Here is a 23,492-nt window from a genome sequence, read left to right on the forward strand (position 1 = left end):
ATATATATATATATATATATATAGATAGATAGATAGATAGATAGATAGATAGATAGATAGATAGATAGATATCTATCTATCTATCTATCTATCTATCTATCTATATATATATATATATATATATATATATATATATATATATATATATATATATATATATATATATATATATTTCATATGAAATATATATGCATGTTATGGATCTAAAAAAAATTCATATATGTATATATATATATACGAGTTGACGTGTCTTAGATCGACGCCGCTTCGATGACGACATGCGTTGACCAGAGTAAAGATGGCGGATGTGTTGGGGACCGAGCTGTCAGAAGAGAAAGAAAACGAAATTGAGCTAAAGAAAAGACAGAAAAGACCTTGGGAAGAGTTTCGCAGGTCGGGAAAAATCGGGATAACTCCAGAGCTGCCGGAGACGTTGGGGTTTTTCGACATTAGTGCAGTGAAGAGGGAGCAGCAAGAGGTCTCAGCAGGTAACCGTTTGGTCTGCCCAGCTGTGAAGCCACAGATACAACCGTTAAACAACTTGAAGCTTGTTTTAGTCTGTTTTGACTTTCTTTAGCCATTCACACTTACGTGACTCAACGACTACAACATTTTGTCTATAGTGGAGGGGTGAGGAATCAAGCATAAATTAGCTACAAAAGCCTAAATGAGTCAGCTTGATGACAGCTGCTGAGTTTGTTCATACACAGTGCTAGCTTCATTAACAAGCTAATAATAAATAGCCAGTTAGCTTAAAAACGGCGAATTCAGCCACTTGGTGAAGCTACCTATGTAGCTTCGTATTACTGTTGTATATGACAAGATTTTTTCATATTACTTTTACATGTTTTAGGCTCCAATACCACACCGTGCTGTCAATTTGCACTATTGTTAGTAAAAAATAAAGATCTATCTGTAGATAGCGAAAAGGTTGTTGCTAAGGAAGCTTACTGTTTAGTGTGCTTTATCCAAAAATATTAAGCGGAAGTTCAGTGGAAGGTCAAAACAAAAAGTGTGAGGGAGATATACAGTGTGTGGATTACAGCTGAAGTCTGTGATTTAAGAGCCAACACACAAATGTGTCCAACATTTGGGCTTCTTCAATTCTTCGTGTTAAGCTAGTTCTGAACCAAAAACGCTTTAGCTGGTTTGAGGAGTAAAAGAATCGTGCTGTTACATGATGTTCAGAGTTTCATTGGAAATCAAGGACCTGGTCTGGAAGAAAAGAACCAGGGGACCAAATTCAATTACCTAGAGGTCCAGTTTGAAGTTTCCGGGTTCTGTGATGATTTGGGGAGCCATGCCATCTGCTTTTGGTCCAGCAGACAGACCAACAGCATCTTTTTGTTGTTGTTTTTACCATGTCTAAACTCTTTTTGAAATCCAGTTTAATTGTAAGTCTAACAAAATACATTTGGTTTATTTACTAGTTTTAAACTATAAACAATAGAGATGCTTGAAATATGTAGCTGTTTGTATTTGATCTACATAGTATGAGTTAAATGTTTTGACTTCAGTGAATATTTTTCATTGAGTTACTTAAATGAAAGATGATCTAATTTATTAATTTGGAACTGTACTTCACAATATTCGATATTAGATGACAAGCATCTGCTCACCTGTTTATACTGTTTTACTTATGCAACGTGTTCCACTTTTCCCTAAACCACTTAACAAAATACCAAGATGCCATTTGAAATATGTTTTTTGTTAAACAGTAAGTCATGTGTTGACTCAACAGTGGTTTGTCCCTTAAGTCAACTGACTTTTTTAAAGTTTAATTGATTCAGAGTTCTTTGTCACCTACTGTCTACATGTGTAAATCAGGTCCAGAATTGGACCTGATTTGAATATAGATTTTCTAAAGGAGTTATGAAGTCCTGAAGAAATATTTCTGATCTCTTTTAAACTATTATCAAGACATTACAGTAAACTCTGACTCCTTGAATAATAATTTACCCAAAGACCTGAGAAGTCATTTACTTTGAAGTCTGTTGGTACTATACACAGCCACTTTGCTTTATACCAGGTAACTCATGTTTTGCTTGAGTGTCACATCGTATTCAGAGGAGATAAAATAAGTATTTTACACATGAATATTTTTTTCACTTTAAATATTTGTAGAGCACCCCTTGACCCAAAATTCACTCTAGAAGAATCAAGGTAATTTATTTATTTATTTGGGCAGAAATCCACCTTGAGCATTGTATCAAAGTGCTATAGAAAGAAATGATTAACTAAAAGTTTCAATATATTTTGTTTACTTTGACTGCACAATATGATGAAATGATGTTGGAAGATGTTGGTACACATTGCAATAATGTTATTGGTTATGATTAACCCACTTTTCTCCATTGCAATGTCCACCGCTTGTCAGCTTTAGCATTGAGACCACTAAGACTATATAACAGTCCAAATACAATATTGGCATAAGGAATTTGCATACAAACATAAAACATGATAGCATCCAAGTAGTTATTTGCAATATTGCACATTTTGATATGGTGATGATTGCGATGTGATATGTTGTACTGCTCTACATCAAGTTTATATCAAATTTCTGTTGAAATTTTAATGTACAGACCTTAAGTTACAAAAAATAAATACTACTTAAAAAAAAATACTAATGTTGCAGTTTTTATAATTTTTAGATTTGAGGCTCTTAGTCAAAAACATAAATACTAAATGAATCAAATTAAATACTTTTCAGGTGTAAAAGAAAACAAACCTATCAAACATATAAACCTTGAGTTCACCTTTAAGTTGTGGTATGCTGCTGTGAATTATACAGGGATCAATTGATAGCAAGTATATCTGATATCGTCTCAACACAGTTAAACAAACAGAGACAGTATAAAGTACAAAGTCATGCTGGGTTACATAATGTGCCTAGTTGCACAAAAACAGTTACTGTTGAAGTTGTGGCATATGATGGACATCCTTAGAAAAGGATGTAAAATGATTATGTGGACATCAAGCCCAACAAACTCATCATTGTTTCACCTTTTGGGGGTGAAACAATGATGCTTGAAGTATTATTTGTGGCTGCCGTTTGAAAAATACATTTAGTTGTATTTAGAGCAAAATTCTTTTTACTTTTTAAACTTCAACATAATTCTTCATTTTAATTTATCATTTAATTGATTATTATTAATCGATTTAATCACAAAACATCATGAAGTTTTAAAATAACTGTACTTGCCAGGAGAGTAATTACATAATTTTGTTAAAATAAGTATTCGGTATATTTTATTTTTTACATTGAAAAATGCAAAAATTAATCCGATTTCATCACTTTTTCCAGTAACATTCATGGAATTGAAATCGGATTTTGCTGACAGATGCAATTGTCACAGACAATGGCTTTGTGGTAACACTGTGGCCCTCTTGTTGTTCCAGATCCATCGTTGACACGCTTCATTTGTACAGAACTCACCAGAGGCTACTTCCTGGAACACAATGAAGCAAAGTACACAGAGCGCAGGGAGAGGGTATATACATGCATGCGTATTCCCAAGGAGCTGGAGAAGGTAGCGTACAGTAACGGTCCTGAACTATTCCCCTTGTTTCTCATTGGCCAGATTCATCTAGCTGCTTGTTTCTTCAGCCAAACAGAAATGATTATGTTATGAGCAGCCTGAAGCTCAGCTGAGTTACAGCTGAGCCATGTGACAACCCAACAAATGTTCAGTGTGTACATCAGTGGATTGTATGATTTGAAACTGTATCAATCTCTTGTAAACAAACCAAATATGTGATAGTTGTCATTGCACAATTTTACAATAAATTTTGATTCTGCTTAATTAATTCAACTATTGCTTATTACTAATAACTATAATAATTAAAAATGTGCATTGGTTATATTTCTGTAGTTGTTTTTTATAATATATAATATGAATTAATATAATGTATGTTATTTTAATATAAACCACTATTTGCTATAGGCTGAATCAACTAAATCAACTGAATTGTGCTATGCAGCATTAGAATTAAACTGAAATCTGTGTAATTATATTTTAACTAGATTGATTTAAATGAATTACAACTAAATTTCATCCAATGTAATTATATTTTATTTAGAATAACATCTTACTGTGAAACATTTTGATGGTACCTTTGATTTGCTTCTAAATTATCTGACCTTTATTAAATTTATAGATTATAAGAATATAGATTTTTGAATTGTTGCTTTTCAGCTCACATTTAATGATCACAGTGGAGGTTTTACATTCACACTGACAGCTATTGTCTGACGTGCGGGTGTTGTTTGTTGGTTCTAGCTGATGATCTTTGGCTTCTTCCTGTGTGCCGATGCCTTCCTGTACATCTTCACCTTGCTACCCCTCAGAGTGCTGCTGGCTCTGCTTCGCCTCCTCACCCTGCCATGCTGTGGCTTCAGGTAAGATTGGAAAACATACATTATGCAATAACTGAAAACAGGAATAAATTGTATTTCTGCACAAACTGAGTGTGTTACAGTTCATTTTCTGTATTTGTCTTGGTTTTGTGAAAACCAGAACCACAATCTTCTCATTAGGTCATTAGGTTCAGGAGTTTGTGTTGGGAGACACTTCCAGGATCATTTGACCTATTCCTATGTTTCTTCATATAATAACGTGTCAGACGGATTCAAATAAATTTTCATACTTCTAGAGAAACTGTTTAACTGCAAATACATTGCTTTAACTGAAAGTTAAGGCCACCCTCTCTCAATATTTTGCAGGTGTTGTCTCTGGACATAAAAAATATCTCATCAGTTCAAGTTGGATAAATCCAATGTCAGATAAATACCAACGCATGATCTATCACACATAATTTAAAGAAAAAAACATTTAACATTTTAGATACTTAAGCAATCTAAAATGTTTAATTATTCTGTAGAACCAGCTTTTGAGGCCACAATTTTATGATTCTCTGATTACCTTTGCATTAGGGTTACGGTCCAGACATCTTGCTCAGATGCGTCTTTGCAAACTTAAGCTGTGCTTTTATTGTCTTGTCAGGTGTTCATCTAGAGTTTTATTCATCTAATGACATGGTAAATGATAAATGGCCTGAACTTGCATCTTTATCAAGTCGAGAGGATGAAGTACTTTACACCGCATTCAGTCATTCACCCATTCACTCAAGCGTTCAACTAACATATGTAAAAGTCTAAAACATTATAACATGTACTGTATTTCAGAAACAGTAAAATTAAAGGGATGTCCACTTACTTTTATGCAAGCATAAATGGTAAATACAAATCATTCAGATAATTCCCTTAATTTTCAGACTGGCAATCATGTCTGTAGTTATTCCTTATTAATTTGTAAGAGTACAAGTTGTGAGACTTGCAAATAAAATATTAGGAATGATTATATCAGTTTTTCATAGGGACACACTTTGAAAAGATCATTTTTCCAGAAAAGGCCAAAACTGACTAAGGAGAAATGTCTTCTTTCAAAAACTCTAATAGTTTGTACACTCAAGAGCAGTTGGATGAGGGGAACAATTGTTAACAGTTCAGCTATGTCACAAAGTTATGGATAAATGTACCCTTACTCTCACGAGAGGCCCCGTTTCACATTCTGCCCCCTGTTCTGCCTATCTCTCACCTCACTGTCCTTCCCCTGCAGGGCACGCACATGCCCCTACTGCAAAAGAAGCAGGTATGCTCCCACAAGCCCATCATAGCTTCAGTAAAAGTTAGTCCTGTCCTGAACAAGCCTGTGTTTCCAGTAATCAGTCTCATCTCATCTTCATTATGTTTGTAAAGATACAGCCTGGCACTACACTCCATGTTCTGGTCTTCAAGTTAGTTTAACTTTGTCTGCTCTGGTAAAGTTCTGCTGAGCATGTTTGGCCATTTTCATCCTGTGTTAAGTGTCCGTGATACACCTACTGCTGCACTGCACAGTTTGTGTTGTCTGTAGCTTTACTTTCCAGTACTTATGAGGGAGAAAAACAAAGTAATTACTTAGCTCCACTGTTAAATTATCTTTAACCACTGTACAGCAGCAGACAGATTGTTTGATACTCAAAATTAAGCTTCTTTAACAAAATCTTTCATGTCTTATTCTGCCCTTTATGTTAAGCTTTCTTTTACATTCTCGCATGGAGGGAACTATACTCAGTCCTAGTTGCTTGTAATGTTGCTCTCTGCTCTTGTGAAATTATTTGGTTTGTGAAGATGGTGCTTACAGAATTTAGATGACGCACCCCTGAGCAGGTAACTTTAAAGGCTGTGTGCTGAGAATCAAGAGCCTTCTCAGGGTCAGCACCTTGACTACCTGAATACTAAAACTGCATCGTATAATGCAATGCAATGCAAGGTTGAACACTAGGTGGTGGTATAGCACCAGAAGTCCATCTCCAATGTCTTTCCCAATTTTGCAGAATTCATGTACATTCTTTTATTTGTGATATGAAGCAATTTGATATGGGGTAACTTTTTGAGCTACAATCAAAGTTCACTGTGAGGATAATTATCCTCTAATGGTATATTAAAAACAGCCCAGATGTTCAACTGGGCTGAACATCTGGGCTGTTTTGACTGAGAGTACAGTGATACTAATGATTAGACTGTTATCAGTTCAGAGGTGCAATGATTCAGCTTCTCTATCACCAGCCATGCAAATCATGTTTTCCGTATCGTTAAAGCTGCTGCTAAAATCAGTGGAGGCATCAATGACAGTTAGAATGGTTCCTAACATTCCACCTTGTTATTGAGTGTTTAAAAATTGTGCCTTTTGTGATCTGGCAAAGAAAAAATTATGCAGAACTGGTAACGGGGTTTAGCTTTCAGAAGCGCTCAATTAACCAAATAGTAGCAAGCTGATTAGGCTCCCTCAGCATTTTCAAGGTATATTCCAATTTCTCTGTGATAAATGAATAATTTAAACAAACTGGTCATTACCAATAAGTTCATGTCCTTAGAAAGGAAATAAATAATTTCTCTACAGTGGTGTTGCATGCTTGCATGCAAATAGACGAAACACAGCTGCCATGGAAAATATGCAGAAAGTGTTCAAATTAATCTCCTCCAGCTCTTCCCAGTCGCCCCTGTCACTGTAACTAAATAACCGCTCCCATGGATTTGTCAGCTCTTCTCGTAACGTACTCCAGAGCTGCCGCTACCGACTACAGATATTAATAAAATAAGCTGCATGTTTGACTCACTTTATTACCCTGAAAAGACGTGCCAACGTCACTGTTGGATATGACAGCTGATGCCTGTTTGTTTTCTGTTTTAGTCATTTCTGTCCAAAATGTTGAATCCAATTTTATACCATAAGTGAAACATTTTAATCAAGAGCGAGGCTCAGCCACTGGTTCTGTTGGTCTGTTTGGTAGATAAGAACAGTCTGGATTTATTTTTTATACATGTACTTTAAACAGAAAAACACATTTCAAAAACCACCATATTAAAAGGACAGCTGGCTTCTAAGATAAATGTTATATAAAGGAGATAATATCTTTAATATTTCATATTGTACCTTCATTGATACCATCTGTTGTTGCTCCTGGTGTTTTATCTCATTTTGAACAGAAATGAAAATATTACTCGTGTTGTATCTCAGCATCAACTTGTGAGAATCTAATCAAAGATCATTCAGCCTGAGTAACCTGCAATAATAGGAGAGGCTGGGAGACATCTGTTGTCTGTTCCTTCTTGTTTTGCTGTCTTGGCCTCACAGTAAAGCGTCAGCGTGGGGTAGACGAATGTGTGCATGATTCTACAAAAGGTTGGAAATGTCTTCATGTTATTACTTAGTTCACGTGTGCGTTTTATCAGCACGCATTACATTACGGTGTGAACACATTTATTCATGCATGTTTGATTTTGGGAGATACAGAACAGCTTGCAGCTCAGCATGCATCAGGGCATTAAATAACACTAGTCTGTGTGTCGGTACGGGAAATAGACCCTGAGTTTTCTGAGTGTCTGTGTGAACAGCGGGTCACGACTGCTGCAGCCAGCGCAGGTTTGTGATATGCTGAAGGGGCTGATCCTGGTGCTGTGCTTCTCCATGATGCACTACGTGGATTACTCCATGATGTATCACCTGATCAGAGGACAGTCCGTCATCAAGCTCTACATAATCTACAACATGTTGGAGGTACTTTACACTGCAAATACCGAAAAACTAAATCAGAGATGCTATAGCATACACTGTTGTTTTATGTATAACTCTTAAAATCCATTCCATTGCATGAAATCCATAAAGAAGAAAATAAACTATTTATTTGCAGAGTCATTTTAAATAAATCTCTAGTATTTTTTTAAAAAATGCATATTTTACAAGGAAAAGTGTGCTTCAAAGCTGACATATTGAACAGAGTTTACCCCAATAACAAAAAGTAGTTTTCTTTCAAATAGCTTTTTACATCTAATAATTATAGTTATTAATTATTAGAAGGGAAAGAAATAATTTCTCTACACTCCCTCTCCTTTAGTAGAGGCTTGATCAATTCACTGATCAAAAGCAGATTAGACTTTGTGGTTCTGGGGATCGAGCTGAAAATCATCTGATTTTGGTAAATAGACTCAGATTTCTGAGTACATCTAGTATTTAATTGTTGGCAAACACAATGATGTTTTTTGAAGTTCAGAGATTAAACATTAAATAATTGAGGCTTGTGATTCTTAAATTCTCTTCAGACTCGCATACCTTTTCAGTAGTACGACTTCTAATAAAAGTTTAAGATTCATGGCTGAATAAATTGACAAGTCATGTTTAGCAATGTGAGCAACTTCTTTGCATCCACAAAATAAACCTTTCATCCTTGTGTGGAAAGCAAGCATCACAGGCAGACTGTAGTTCTTTCCATATTTGATGCTCTGAAGCACTTTATATGAAAGTTACTTATGTCTGGATTGAGGTGGTTCCGTGATTTAACAGAAAAAACTAATTGTTCACTAGCTAACATCATTAAGGTTACATTTACTGTCTTTCTAAAGCTCTGATAAGCTTCATTTCCAACTCGTTTTTCTTTATAAGGTTGCAGATCGCCTCTTCTCGTCTTTTGGTCAAGACATCCTGGATGCTCTATACTGGACGGCCACTGAACCCAAAGAACGCAAAAGAGACAATATAGGAGTTATCCCTCACTTTTTTATGGCTGTCTTTTATGTCTGTATCCTTCCATTTTATATTCATGTTAAACCCAAAAGCTTTTGAAATATGACCCCTTTTATTTATTCTTTAAAACAACAGTGATACACATGGTCGTACATTATGTAAATGAGTATTCTGTAACATTCATATTCTTAGTTATTTGAAATTTATTATCAAATATGGCACAGGTGTCAAACTCCAGTCCTCAAGGGCCGGCGTCCTGCAACTTTTAGATGTGCCTCTGCTGCACCACACCTGAATGGAATAATTGGGTCATTAACAAGGCTCTGGAGAACTGATCTACACAAGGAGGAGGTAATTAAGCCATTTCATTCCAGTGTTTTGTACCTGTGACACTTATAAAAACTGCAGGACACCGGCCCTTGAGGACTGGAGTTTGACACCCCTGAAATATGGTATACCAAAGGCAGGATAAATCAACATTTTTGCACTTAAACAACATTTGTTTATGCCTGTCGCTTCAGCACCTGAGCCATCTCCAAATATTATTGAAATAATAGACTTTTACAGTTTCTGGTTTAGTTTACAAGTCTTATTTCTAACCACTGCCTTTATTTAACTTAATTTATTTTTTAAAAGGTGTTTTTCCTGAGCATTTCTTCCTCAGTTCTTCATTCCATCCTCATCATGGTCCAAGCCTCCACTCTGAATGTTGCCTTCAACTCACACAACAAGTCTCTGCTTACCATCATGATGTCCAACAATGTCAGTGCACACACACATCCATGCAAACAAAAAGAAATTCTAATGCACACCTAAAATATGTTACCTAAAATATTTGTCCAAGCAGCAATGCACTAAAAGTATTTGTGTGTTGATATATTCAGCTTGCAGATGTTGAAACCTGACTCTTGCATCTACAACATTGTATTTTTATACAATATAGATTTGATGATCTATTATGTGTATTTTATGAATCACAGTTTGTGGAGATCAAGGGAAGCGTCTTCAAGAAATTTGAGAAGAACAATTTATTCCAAATGTCTAACAGTGGTAAGTTTTTCATCACTGCACACTGCACATCATTTTTCATTGACCTCTGTCTTTCATAACAGTTATATACATTTGTTGCATTGGACAGCTCTGCTTTCAGCTATAGGTGTTTGATAGTTTAGTACAGTCAGGTGAAGGCTTCCATAACTAGCTTAATAAGAAAAGTGCATTTGTTTATTTTTGGCTTCATTGTCACACATGACAGCAACAAAAAAAAAACAGCTGCAACTTTTTTAGAAAATGTACTGGAACAAGGTAGCTGTTTTCCCATGAACTGTTTTAGTTAGCCCATTTAACATTTTTTACTCTACTTAATTAGCAGTTTTTATTTTATCTTTCAGATATAAAAGAACGGTTTACCAGTTATGTTCTCCTCATCATCGTCTGTCTCAGGAATATGGAGCAGTTTTCATGGAACCCAGGTAATTAATTGTTTTCCTTGTAAACTAAGTGTTTATTCACATTTAAAATGCAATAAACACAAAACTGCATCATTTCACTTTTGCCATAAATATAACACATTGCCAGTATTTCTGTGCCAGCCCTGATGTTGCTGCTTGCACTGAACAAAGATTTGACAGTTATGCTGAGCAGTTGCTTTCTGTCTCTTCCCACTGACCAACTGTAGTACTTTGGGGAGTTTTTCCCAGAATCTTCAGTCAACAAGGCAGCAAAGTCAGAGATGAGAGCTGGGCGTTACCGTTTGACAGCTTTCTGACACTCAGCTCCTCCTGCCAGTCTCAAACACAAACTCCCTGTCAGTGACAGATGTTGACTGTCAGCTGAAATGTTAAAGCAGCACACTTCTCATTTTGCATTCATTCTGTGTTCATCCTCTGATAAACCAAGATGGATTTGCTCAGACGTGATATTTTTTTCCTCAGACCACCTGTGGATGTTGTTCCCTGATGTCTTTATGGTCGTCATGTCAGAAGTTGCTGTTGACATCATAAAACATGCATTCATCACAAAGTTCAACGACATCACAGCAGATGTAAGAAACAAGCCAGCGGCAAAATAACGCATTTACTCATCGCTTAATGAACAACGTTTCTAACCGGTCGCATGCATGTCCTCCAGGTGTACAGTGAATACAGAGCCAGTCTGGCCTTCGATCTTGTTAGCAGTCGACAAAAGAACGTATGACTTTTTAAAAAATGTGTATTTTTTGCTTGTTTGTTTTCATATCATTGCAATTATTTTGTTACATCATGAAGCTCATGCAGCTAACAGATTCTCATGTCAAGAGATGTAACCTTTGTCTGTCACTGTGCAGGCCTACACTGACTATAGTGACTCAGTGGCCCGGAGGATGGGCTTCATCCCTCTGCCGCTGGCTGTTCTGGTGAGCGACAACAGTCTGTTACCCTAAACCGACTCAAATCTTGCATTAAGCCTTTAAAGTAACAGTCCAAATACTAGGTTTTAGATTTTTTGGTTTTTGGATTAAACTGATTTTGGAATGTTTTTGCTGTTTTTTCAGCTAATCCGAGTGGTGATGAGTTGTGTGAAGGTACAGGGAGCTCTGTCATACCTATGTGTGTTCCTCTTTTACCTCGGGTAAGCCTTTAGTTTTGCTCTGCTTGTTTTCTTCTGCTTTATTATGGTGTTACGGCTACTCTTGGATTTTAACAAAAATCAAAAGGTGTCAGAGTAGTTTCTAGGAGGAGGGTTTTCCGACTCATCCAAAACAAAGCACTCGCGGAAAGTTTTCTTGTGGCAAAAGGTGACTTTCTCAATGTACAAAAATAACAGAAACACTCTCCGAGTTGAATTTCCAAAAAATGTAAAATTAAACTTTATTTGGTGCGGTGGAAAAACTATTTCACCCCTCGCTCCTTAACCAAACAATCAGATGCCCTGCAGCAGCTGCTTCCGCTCCCTAATCACAGCAGGAGGCCACCTGATAAGGAGGAGGGTCTAAACAAAACAAATAAATAAACAAGTTACAATAGATATATTATTTATATAAATTTAGATCTGTAACCTTAATACATTAGCAAAAATAAATTAATCCAATTCTTAGTAGGCTCCAACATATGGCAAATTATATATTTCCAAAATGAGAGCTAGTAACCACAAAATTGTGATGAAAGTTTTGACAAATTTAACAAATGCTTTAGACACTAAAAAAATAAATTTTTATTCAATTGTTACACTCTTGACTTGCTCTCTGCGCTTGATGAGGTCACACTGACACATCTGTGGTTATATAAGCATGAACACTGTAGCTGACTTCCCACTGGGCTCTTCCCATTGAAGAATTCACTTCAGGGAGAAGAACACATTGTTGTCATCTCTGGCCTTCCCTTTCCTCTGGTTTAAAAATAACCCTTGTTTGAGCAGATCGCTGTGCCTTGGCAAAGATTTAGCTGACACAATCTCAGTTCCAAATGGCCTGTCACAGCAAGCTTTGCTCCACAGACCCAAATGTGTCCGTCTTCCACTCATCAGTGTCAGAATCAAAGCTCTGCAAAGAAAAGCGTTCTGCACATCAGCATGTGGGTGTGAAAGATGAGGCTTGAATGGTGGCGATTGTTTACAATCGTTAGGCTCCATTTTAAGAAAGCACTATTATCAGTGCATCTCAACAAATTACAATTTGTGTAAAAAAAATATTTATTTAAATTGTTAAATAAATTAACTAGCATTATATAGACTTATATTCTGTTTATTTTTGATTAAATTTGGTTATAGCTGAGGAAAACCCAAAATTCAGTTTCTCAGACAATAGGAATATTACATAATACCAATTTTTTATTTTTTATATTTTCAAAGAATATTTGAAGCAGGTGACTCTTTAAACACTGACCTGAACCGAACTCCACACTTTGTGAATCTCTTTTAAACTTCTCAATGGTCATTGGCTCACAATCCTCTGAATTAGGGGTTTCAACCTTGAGCTCTGAAACCTTTTGTTGGGTTCCTGGTCCAACACCCACATCAAAGGGCTCAATTTTCTCTTTAGCAAGCAGTCAAATTACACAGACTTCTGCTAATGTCCTAATTAATAGAATCAGGTGTATTTAAGCAGAGGCACCTTTAAAGCTGCAGAATGTTAAGTAATATTCCAAATAATTAACTTCTAAAATTTTAAACGGTTCATATTTTAAACTTAATTACTGAAACAAACATTTTGATCGGATTTTAATGTGTTAAGATGCTTCTGTAAGCTTAGCGCATCCGAGTTTTGCTTGATTTAGTCAGAAAACTCTGTTTCTAATTAAAGTAAATTAAAAACTGGGATGTTCTGCTCTTCTGGTCTCCTCACTATGTGATAGAGTTCTACAAGTTTAGTAAATGTCACCATTTATGGAAAAAAAGAGAAGTTTTTATCTAAATTCCAAAACCTGCTTTAATTTAACTTCAAGGACACTCAGAATTAGCCCCAAGTTATTGCTTATTTTATCCTTTATTATGTTTTTAGCTATTTATTTCTTCATGCCAATAAAATGTTAAATATTCTGATATTGTTTCCTTTGTTGCTGCTCTACTTGTAGGATGGTTACTCTAAAAGTTTTAAACAGTATCGTGCTACTGGGGAAGTCTTGTGTTTATGTCAAGAGAGCCAACATGGAGGACAAACTGTTTGAGAGGCCGCCGACCGCTCCGTCCTTCTCTGCAAAGAGTCCCAGCAAATCTGACCCACGCAGATGCGCTAAATCTTCAGGTAAACAAAGCTGATCACATCAAGTCTTATTAAAATCAAAGTTAACCGCATGGTGGTTAATTTTTATTAAAGTGCACGTCTTCAGAGAAGATGAATGGATCGCTCATGAAAGTTATTGAAGTTTTATGTTGTAAAATATGGACAAAAACACAACATGAGGTTTATCCTGTGCAGTGCATTTTATTTGTTACTAAAAAAAAAGTATTGCCTCAACTTTGCAAAAATTTCCAATTATTTTTTTAAGTCTGATCATTTTTTTCTGTTCTTCGACATAAAATCCAAAAAGTTTAAGTTCACTAGAACTGTGACAATAATAACTGAATGTTTATTAAAAACTTACATGGAGTCAATTTTTGTATAAAAGAGAGAAAGTTTGGCATGTTTTATTTATTTTGTAAATTTGAACTCTTGGGGGAAAAATGTTTGTAATAGCTGATGGGCCAGCAAAACTATTTATAAAAACACGTCAATACAGCTGGTATTTATATACAGTCTAAACATCTTATTTTTATTTTAAAACAATGCAAATACTTTTCTCTGACAAACAAAGTCAATAGGTTGGTGGATTGCAGTTATGTTTGTTAAAACAGTTATTTATATGTGCAGCTGGCAACCGAGACATCCTGAAGTGAGGCAGTGGTCTCTCCTGCCAAACCTCTTAATTATCAGTTCTGTACAGTTCTTTCAAATATAACTTATTTTGTTTATTCTCAGAATGATTTTTCTCATGATACTACTCCTTGCACTCTCAGAGTGAAATAGTACACACTGTTATAGTACACACTGTTTCCTTTCAACAAAACATAATACTTCATAATGAGATATGTGCTCTCCTTTGATTTATTCAAGATTACGCTTTTCTGGATAAACTAGAATCATTTTAATTAGCCATCTTGATGGAGGTCAGCCAAGTTGTGGAAAAACTACTTTTTATTTTCTAAGCTGGTTTCTTATTGATCTTTTCTCACTTTCACTGAGGAGGAGGGATAGAAAATATTAATATAAAAAATCACCTTACTGCGGTTCCCCAAAAGAAAGGAAGCACACATGTAAAGATAAAATAGATTTTGTACTTGTTTGCAAGTTAAACCACCCAATCTCTCTTGGCTTTTAACTATAGTTTGAATCTTCAGGAATAGAGATGCCAGGTTTTATAGCTGAATGTTTGGCCATTATTAGTCAGTCAGCTGCAGCACGAATGGTTTATTAATATATCAACTTCATTGTGTAATCAGTAGACAAAGATGCCAAAAATGGCAACAATTTGCCTTTTTGCAAACAACTTGACAGATTGCATTGACTTGCTGTAGTCTGCCTTGGTTGCCTAGCAACAAGAACCCTGTACAAAGTCATCAGATGAACTACAGTATGTCCACTGCCTTTTTGTTTTTATTCTGAGCAGAGCTGATTTAGCTTGATAAGCATAACAACATTTTAAGTTATAATATAAGCAATAATAAGTTATTATTGGAATATTTAAGTCTTTCTAGACAACAACTGTCTAGAAAATAGTTACTAATACATTTTCAGAGAAAAGAAGTTTATACTCTTCATCCTTTGTCATTCAGGTGAATCCAGCGTGGATCAGATTCCTGTTACACCTTGTAGCCCTCCAACCTCCTCTTCATCCTCTGTGACCACCCAGCCGGCTCCCCGGCCTGACTTGTTTCTCCCTCCCCCCACTGATGCCTCACCTGCGACAGCAGATAGCTGTCCTTCGACCTCAGAACCCCAATCTGACGCTGAACCACCAACAGCTTCACCTTTACAGGAAGAGGAGGCAGACGAAGCCTCCGATATGAACCACAGAGCTCCCAATAAAGACCTGCTGGAGATCGACCGCTTCACAATCTGTGGCAACCGAATTGACTGACCAACAGCAGCGGCCGCAAGTAACCCACTCAGGTATAGCGGAGAGCGCAGGCTCTCAGCCAGATCCTCCAAGCTGAAAGCAGAGTATTTATTGACAATACGATAAGTTATTGTTACCAGAGACACAGCGTCAGGCGGTTCTGCTGTGGTCGACGCCTCAGGTCGAGAAGTTTGACAAAGAACACTTCAGGTGTCTGATAAACAGCAGGAGACAGAAAGTGTGAGTGTGGCAGCCGAGTCGTCGGGACAATCTGCCAATTGTATGCGTGGGCACGGGGGGGTACGCGTGTGTGTGTGTCTGTGTGTGAAAGAAATACGTGTGAGTGTGACAGCACACAAGCACTTCCTGATTGAGCAGCTGTGGGATCAGAAGGAGAGAAACGTCGCTCTGCAGACAGAAAACAAACTAAAACCACAGATTTTTAAAGCAAGCGTCAGAATATTCATTTTGTATAAGAAAAGATGCTGAAGTATCAACATATTGGCTTTCAAGACTAAGTGGTTATTTTAGGCATTTATGTTGAGATGGTGTTGCAAACAGAAAAACAGGAAATATATTTTTGCACATATACATCAGTATGTTATTCGGTTTATTGGGGATAATAAAATGTGGATTACAGAGAACTACATGAAATTTATAAATCAAAACATGAATCAGCAAACATGAAATCCAAAGTAAAGTAAAAAAAAAAAACATTCTTTTAAACTGTTGGCCTTAAGAGGGGTGTTTTGTTTACATCATTGTATCAGTAACAAACAGAAACTGTCTGTTAATGAAGCTTCTGTCAGCAGCTTCAGACAGAAGCTGCTGACAGAAGCTGCTGACGTTAACTCAGCAGCTTCTGTCGGTCCCTGACTCGGCAAATGGAGACCAGAAGTGGAGGATGCAGCGGGTCAGTTACATCTATAATGTCACCTTTTTATGAACAAAGTGATAAATCATTCAATATTGCCATCTTCAAAGTCTTGACATCCATTAAGACGGGATATGACTGAGTGCGGCACCTCCTCTGGAATGTACCAAGTTTTTAATTCTTTTGTTCTCGAATGTTTGCACTGATGGACCATTAAGTTATATCGAGTCATGTTTCACTTAAACTCAGCTGATGTTTCCATAGGAACATCTTAGAAAGATAGAAGCAATATTTCCACGACAGAATGCCTTTTTTTTGCATGTGTGCTTTAAAACCTGTGATTTGACTGACTTTAAGAAGTTATTGTAAACCATTTTTTATTGTGATTAAAATATATGACAAATATATAGAGTATATAAAAACTGTTTGTTTATAATTAAATGTAAGGACCATATAAAAATCCCAAACTTGATTATATTTTTATGATAGAAAGTCAAGCAAAGCCCTTCAGTTTTATCAGAAATGAATCAGTTTCAAATGTAACACAAATATAGTTTGATTTGCTTTCTGGTTTCTTCCATTATTACACAGTTAATTTGTATAAAATATTTTCACTGAAACAATTTCAAAAGAACTGTTGACTTGTAAAACTGAATCAGATTATTAGGAATTCATTATCTTTGTCATTCAGTCTTGGAAACAAAAATGTACTTGGAACAAGAACGTACAGACAAATGTTAAATATTGTTTAAGCAGAAAAAAGTTGACATTAATGTTTAAGGCAAAGTGTTGATTTACATTGTCCTTTTCCATCACAACAAGGAATATGGTTCTACTTGGGGAACTGTAAATGGCTCAAATTTTCCATGTAAAATGTGATTCCTCAAACCATTGCGTGGTTTTCTCAGAAGGCCAGAACTCTCCCATGTTTTGTTCGGAGTCGTCCAAACTTTGTTTGTTTACAGTGAAGGGCAGCCGAACTGCAGGCGGCCAATGCTGAGATCAACAGAACTGATGAAGTGAAGTGTTTTTATGTCCAGTACACTGCCTGCTCTGTTTCATTAGTTTAGATTTATATTTAATTCATACCTTGATAATGAATGAAATTGCTTTTTTGGAATAATAAAAGTTTTGTTTTTTTAAATGGTGATCGCAAATGTTTCCTATAACCTCAATAAGGAAAGAAGTAACTGTGAACAGCAGCTTTTTTGCAGCTCTATCTCTGAAGCAAACAAAAACAATCTAATTCAGTAATCATTGGAGGATTGCATCAGTCAGTATTCAGCCAGATTAGAAAACTGATTTAGAAAAAAAAACAAGTCCACCGGTGTATGTCTCCAAAAGCCTAAAGGAAGGCTTTGGAATGGCCTACTTAAACTCTGAACTTTTATTTTTGCAACATACATATAATACAGAATTGCCTTTTTTTCTCTCCTGAGATTGCATACATACAACAGAAGCCTTCTGTGATGTGGTGTTAAAACAGCTTTAATAATGATCAGAAACAACTAGCTGATTGCATGTGAACTATTATGGGTATAGCACATTTCACTCAGTGATCAGGATCACGCAGTTTTTACTGTATCTAGTAAGTAAAAAACGCCAAAGTTAAGTAGGGGATTATCAGAATAAACTCTGACTAAAAAGCATAATACTTTTGTAAAGGATAAACAGGTATAGAAGATGGCTCGATGAATGCATATTTGGAATATCTCTGCAAACTATGGCTTTAGCTAAAGGAAACAAGAACTGGAGGAAAAGGAAGATCGGTCAAAAGTTCAATGAAACACTTTAAAAACACTTAAAATTACATTGAGAAATAGTAGGGTAGGGTAAAAAACCCTGAAGCATAGTTAAGGTGTTTCAGCAATACAGCTGCATATCACATCACTCCAAAGGCTAAGTTACAGTTTAAAATCAGACTCTGATTCTTATACTTCTGGAGATATTGACAGCCTCACTGTTTGGAAAACCAGATTTAAAAAACAAAAGGACCAAGGTTGACAAAGCTGGAACAATGGTTTATATTTTCGACTTCCCATTAGGATGATGACCTCATCTTTACCCACACATTGTCTGTTTGGAAGCGGAGGTCAGGCAGAGTAAATCTGCACTAGACATTCTTAGAGGGATAAGCTCCTTACACTGCCGAGAGCTGAGGCAAGCTGCAGCCCTGTTACAGCTTCCTATAGGGCGACAGGTGTAGTCGTAGGTTATTTAGATAAATTCCAGTGCAGCAGCAGTGGTCTAAATGGGTAGAAAAATAATTTTAAAAAGAAAGTCGGAAGAAAATAATCGGGAAAGATGTTAAAATATTGTTCATTAGAGGCATTTTTAGTCAAACCAGACAGTATCTGTGACTTAAATCCAAGTTAAGTCATCTGTTCCAACCCAGGGTCTAAAACATCAAATTTACTAGTACAGTGAAACCACTCTGCAGGTTTAATGACCTTTTATCTGTAAAGAAATATGATCACAGTCGACAATCAAACATTTCTAAGCCAGGGTTGAGGCCTGATGTTTTCCACAAAATCTTATTGTACTGAAAAAAATCCACCTAACATAGCATCAGCAATCATACCAGTAAGCCAGGTATCACCATGGCTACAGTAGCATCTGTTAGTTGGAGGAAAAGAAAAGTTGAGGACCTGGTATAATTGACATGTGCACACAATGCATTCAAGATGAAAGAAGTCAAACCCCATTATTAGGAAACAAAAATGTCAATCTAGAAGTGTCCATAACACATAAACATCATAACAGGAAGTGAAAATTTATTAAATTAATTTAAAAAAATGATTCTAATAAAATACTGCACACGTTCCTCTTCAATGTTTGGAAATTTGCAACTGAGTGGTACAATTAGGTGGAGTCTTCAGCCCTAAAAAATCTGAACGACTGAAAATAATTTTGGTCATAAATGATTATAAAATTGAACTCATTTTTAAGATCCTGCTGTCTCCTCTGTCTCCCTCAGAGCTATCCACAACAGCTAAAATCTGCAAATACTTAAGACCCCCTTTAAAAACAAATATAACTTCTTGTTTTAATTGTTCACACATGAAATATACCTGCATTATGCACTAAAGTGCACAGTGGAAACCATCTTGGCGCTACCTCAGAAGCTAAAATCTACAGCCTTCTTTACCTCTGCTTTAGTCAATCAGCACAAAGCTGCTTTACAAACACCAGCCAATAGCTTAGCATTGTGCCTATATATTACAGCTTTCTAAAATCGATTTTCTTTTGAATATTTTAAAAATGCTCTATGAAAAATTAGCTATGAATAAGCAGATTTACAGCAAAAAATTTGGAGTTATGTTTCATATAAAAATCCATAAATAGGTGAGTCCCTGAATTCTGAACCGCGGATAGGCGGGATATTACGATCAACACTGAGATTCAACACAGCGCTAATGACAAGTGTAGTGCTGTCTGGGCCCCCTGTCGTGGGTGGACTCAGACAGTTGCTCAGTTTGCTTTGCCTTGGGCCGGCTCTGACAGTAACATAGTTATAAGCTTTGGAAAATAAATTTTATGGAAAGTGACTTAGAGGGAAGTCTGGGCCTCCCTTCTAAAGCTGCTACCCCCGCGACCCAATCTCGGATAAGCGGAAGAAGATGGATGGATGGATGGACTTAAAGGTAGATTTAATTACATCTTGTTGGTACTAGCACTCCTTTCATCCAGCCTCCTTTTCCCGGCAGGAGGAGCGCTCCTCTCTGGATTATCCTCTGCACTGTCTGGATGGCTGCGCACGACCCCGCCCGCTCCCGTGACGCAGCGCATCTCTTTACGCGCAGATGCTGGAGTCGAAGCGACAGGCGCGCACATCTCTTAGGGGCTGAGCGCATCCACTACCGGACACGGTAGAGGGAAGATCAGCCGGTGTGCATCCGACAGGGATCCCCCGGACAGCGGGGTAGGATGCTCAGAACGAGTCGCTCCGTGGGCAGCAGTACTTGAAGAGCTGCGGTCCATCCACTGGAGCGCTTTAAGATTGATCTCGAATCAATTCCTCTGGCTTTTTTAAGAAACACCACCGTCCAGTTTAGTATTTAGAACCAGTTTGAGGGTAGATCGGGGTTTGGCTTGGACACGATGTGGAAGTCCGGGACACTACTGCTACTGTCGGTGCTGTGGGCGTCCGGTGAACTCCAGCAGGAGACAGAGCCGCGGAGGCTACCACCTCCGGGAAAGTTGGATTTTGGTTATGTGCCTGCGGGAGTTTACGAGACATTGGCCCATTACGAACCGGGACCCATAGGGATCCTTTTCCACTTGGTGCACGCTTTCCTGCATGCGGTGCAACCCAACGCTTTCCCCCACGGTAAGCCACCGTTGTCCGATCTCAGTGGGCATTTTAACCCCTTGGGCTGCCAGAAAATCAGCTTCAACTGGCAGAACTTTAACATTTGAAGTAACCCAAAGCGCTATGTGAACTTGTGGTGACTTCTTTTATTGAGATAGTTGATTTAACAACAAAATATCAACGATAATCAACCGCCTTACATTTCTGGAAAACTCAACAATTTGCGTCATTTTCCAGCGCCAACCCCCCAAATGTTTAATAAAACGGGTCTTGACCCTTAGTGCTGTTTTAATTACTGATCTGCGTGAACATAAGTGCACTTTCTGATCTGCAGCTGGTGTGTGTGTGTGTGTGTGTGTGCGTGACGTCCATCTAGGCGGCGCGCGTCTCGTTCTGTGCGCACAGCAGCGCACTTTGGAGGTGGTGTTTATGCCTGCGGCGCACTTTGTGTCAAGATGATTACAATTAGCGCACCTACATGTTGTCAGAATCAGATGCTCTGCGGTCGGTCTGCTTGGCATTTTTACGTGTGTGCAAAGAATTTAGTTGGAGCTGCACCCAGAAAGCCTCACTGCGCCAACCTCTGCATTTCAGAAACGACTTAAAGGAGGTTTGTGTTTAATTGAGTATGGGATCCTCAAAAGAGGCAGCTCCCCTGCGCCCCACACAGACTCCAATACTCCTTTAGAACATTTTGAAGATTAGTAGCTCTCCAAGTCACCTTGTTAAATGAGTAATCCCATAAGCCTCTGCGCCATATGTTGTTGGCCCCTTAGTTTCCAGTTTGCCACCAGCTTTCAGGGGGCAGCTGGCCAAATCAGCAGCAGGAGCCAGATCTGTGATCATTGAAGTTTTAGTCATTCATGGCTCTTGTAATTCACAGAAGGTTGTCAGGGTGAAGTTAATTAAATTAAATATCAAGTGTTACCATATGAACGTCAAAAAAGAAGGAGAAAAAAAACCTCATCTGAGAAATCTCCATTATTCTGATGTTTGGATTATTTTTAATGACAACATTCAGCTGCATTAATTAACATTGAACGTTTACATCTATTTTATGTTCTTATCACAAACTGCTGTGTAATTTATTGTGATTTTATGGAACAGACCAGCATAAAGACAAGTTTATTTGCATAGCATGTTTCAGAAATAAGGCAGATCAAAGTATTTTACACCATAAAAACATCATACAGTCATCAGTTATGAAACAAGCACTAAACATTACATTTTGTCAAATGTCTTCATCAAAATCATCAACACACATCCAATTGTGTTGTTCAATGTTCAGTTTATTATTGTTCAAAAGAAACTCTTAACAGGTGGGTTGCAGTTTTCTGGAAGTTTGTTTTGGTTTTGAGGAATATATAATCTGAATTCTGCTTCTCCATGTTTGGTTCTGGTTCTGAGGATGCAGAGCAGATTAGAGCTGGAAAACCTGACTGGTCTGGAAAGTTGATACAACAACAGCAGGTCAATGTTGGATGTCAACAAAATGTTTTACATGTAGGCCAAGAAGATTTATTTAAGTCTCTTCACAGACAGCTACCACGATTTCCAAAACTAGCACAGTGCATAACACTGTATGAAAACTCAAACAGATAAATCTAAGCAGCTTTGCTCTGTTCATCTCTCATGACATCTGCTGAGAATCTCACAGCCGAGATGATCTACAGACAGTTCTCACTATGTATGCTATTCATAGAAAATACAGCTTCCATTTAAACAACTTCTTTAACTGCTCTGTCTCTGATTTCACCTCACCAACAGTGAATATCCAACCTTCCAACTTGAAGGGCGATTTCACACTCCAGTTTGTTTTCTTTGTTCTGAATCAATTGATGAGTTTGGTAACTTGTAACTAAACCAGTGTGTGTATTTTCCAGATTTGTCCAGTGTGGGTAAACTAAATGTAAATGTCTTTCTCAGCTTGTAGAAAAGCAGAATTTAATCATGTCCTTGTGTGTTTCTGGATACGGTTACAGGTGCAATTATCTGAGCAGTATAACAAATGATTGAGATGTATTAAAGTTCCATTTGCTGGTCTGCACTCTAGTTTGATTGCTTGTGTTTACATCAAAACAAACCCAAGAGAGGAAACAATCCAGAGTTTGTTTGAAACGGACTAAACAGCTCTGGTGTGAAAATGGCCAGTTCATGTCACTAGATGATCAGATTCAGTCAGTTCAATTTAGCTGTTTGATTAAGTTTGTACCCAGTTAAGCCAGTGGTGAGTTCTGTCATGTTTAGTGTGTCATTCTCAGTAATTGCAGCACGTATTGTTTAGTTGAGTAACTGTTTTATTAAACCTTCTGCAAACTCGTAGGAGGTGTTAATACGAGAGAAACAACAAATTCCCACCATGGACGCCCACGTCACACAAAGTAACGGTGCTGTGTATTAAATACTGTTTATTGTTTAGTCTTCCTCTGCAGTTTGCTCGTGCACAGCAGCTGCTGATGTCCCCCATTTCCTCAAAACACAGGCTAGCGTTTTGGTTCAGACGCTTGTTTCCAGATAATGAGTGTAACACACTTCTTATGCTGCACAGAAAGCCAAGTCATTGTGGGAAAACTGCTTTGGTTTCAGACATCAGCGGGAAACTTCTTTTATGAACTGACATAATGACAAGAGTTTCTGTAAAGAGCTCAAAGTAGATCAGTTAGTATGGT

General features: G+C 37.3%; 2 protein-coding genes across 15 annotated transcripts in view; both read left to right on the forward strand.

Moving 5' to 3' along the window:
• Window positions 1-280: 280 nt before the first annotated feature.
• LOC102238385 (transmembrane anterior posterior transformation protein 1 homolog) lies at window positions 281-17,645 on the forward strand. Of its 2 annotated transcripts, XM_014469345.2 has the most exons (15): window positions 281-488; window positions 3,400-3,530; window positions 4,281-4,399; window positions 5,619-5,651; window positions 7,940-8,102; window positions 8,985-9,120; window positions 9,730-9,827; window positions 10,046-10,115; window positions 10,457-10,537; window positions 11,000-11,109; window positions 11,196-11,255; window positions 11,392-11,460; window positions 11,599-11,675; window positions 13,616-13,785; window positions 15,354-17,645. In XM_014469345.2, the coding sequence occupies exons 1-15, from the start codon at window positions 299-301 to the stop codon at window positions 15,656-15,658; spliced, it is 1,812 nt and encodes a 603-aa protein (XP_014324831.1). In that variant the 5' UTR covers window positions 281-298; the 3' UTR covers window positions 15,659-17,645. The 2 variants fall into 2 exon arrangements, with proteins under 2 accessions (XP_014324831.1, XP_023184447.1); XM_023328679.1 differs by lacking the exon at window positions 5,619-5,651.
• A 2,602-nt stretch (window positions 17,646-20,247) lies between these two features.
• Window positions 20,248-23,492, forward strand: part of LOC102232194 (prominin-1-A-like) — a 62,008-nt gene continuing 58,763 nt past the window's right edge. For 4 of the 13 annotated variants that reach the window (XM_023328696.1, XM_023328701.1, XM_023328691.1 and 1 more), the window contains exon 1: window positions 20,249-20,841. In XM_023328696.1, coding sequence (XP_023184464.1) covers window positions 20,613-20,841 — 229 coding nt within the window. In that variant the 5' untranslated portion in view covers window positions 20,249-20,612. Of the gene's footprint in view, window positions 20,842-23,492 lie in introns of all 13 variants that reach the window. The other 9 variants (XM_023328690.1, XM_023328695.1, XM_023328698.1 and 6 more) reach the window with 6 other exon arrangements.

This window comes from Xiphophorus maculatus, chromosome 23 (assembly GCF_002775205.1).
Source record: "Xiphophorus maculatus strain JP 163 A chromosome 23, X_maculatus-5.0-male, whole genome shotgun sequence".
NCBI classification, from domain to species: domain Eukaryota; kingdom Metazoa; phylum Chordata; class Actinopteri; order Cyprinodontiformes; family Poeciliidae; genus Xiphophorus; species Xiphophorus maculatus.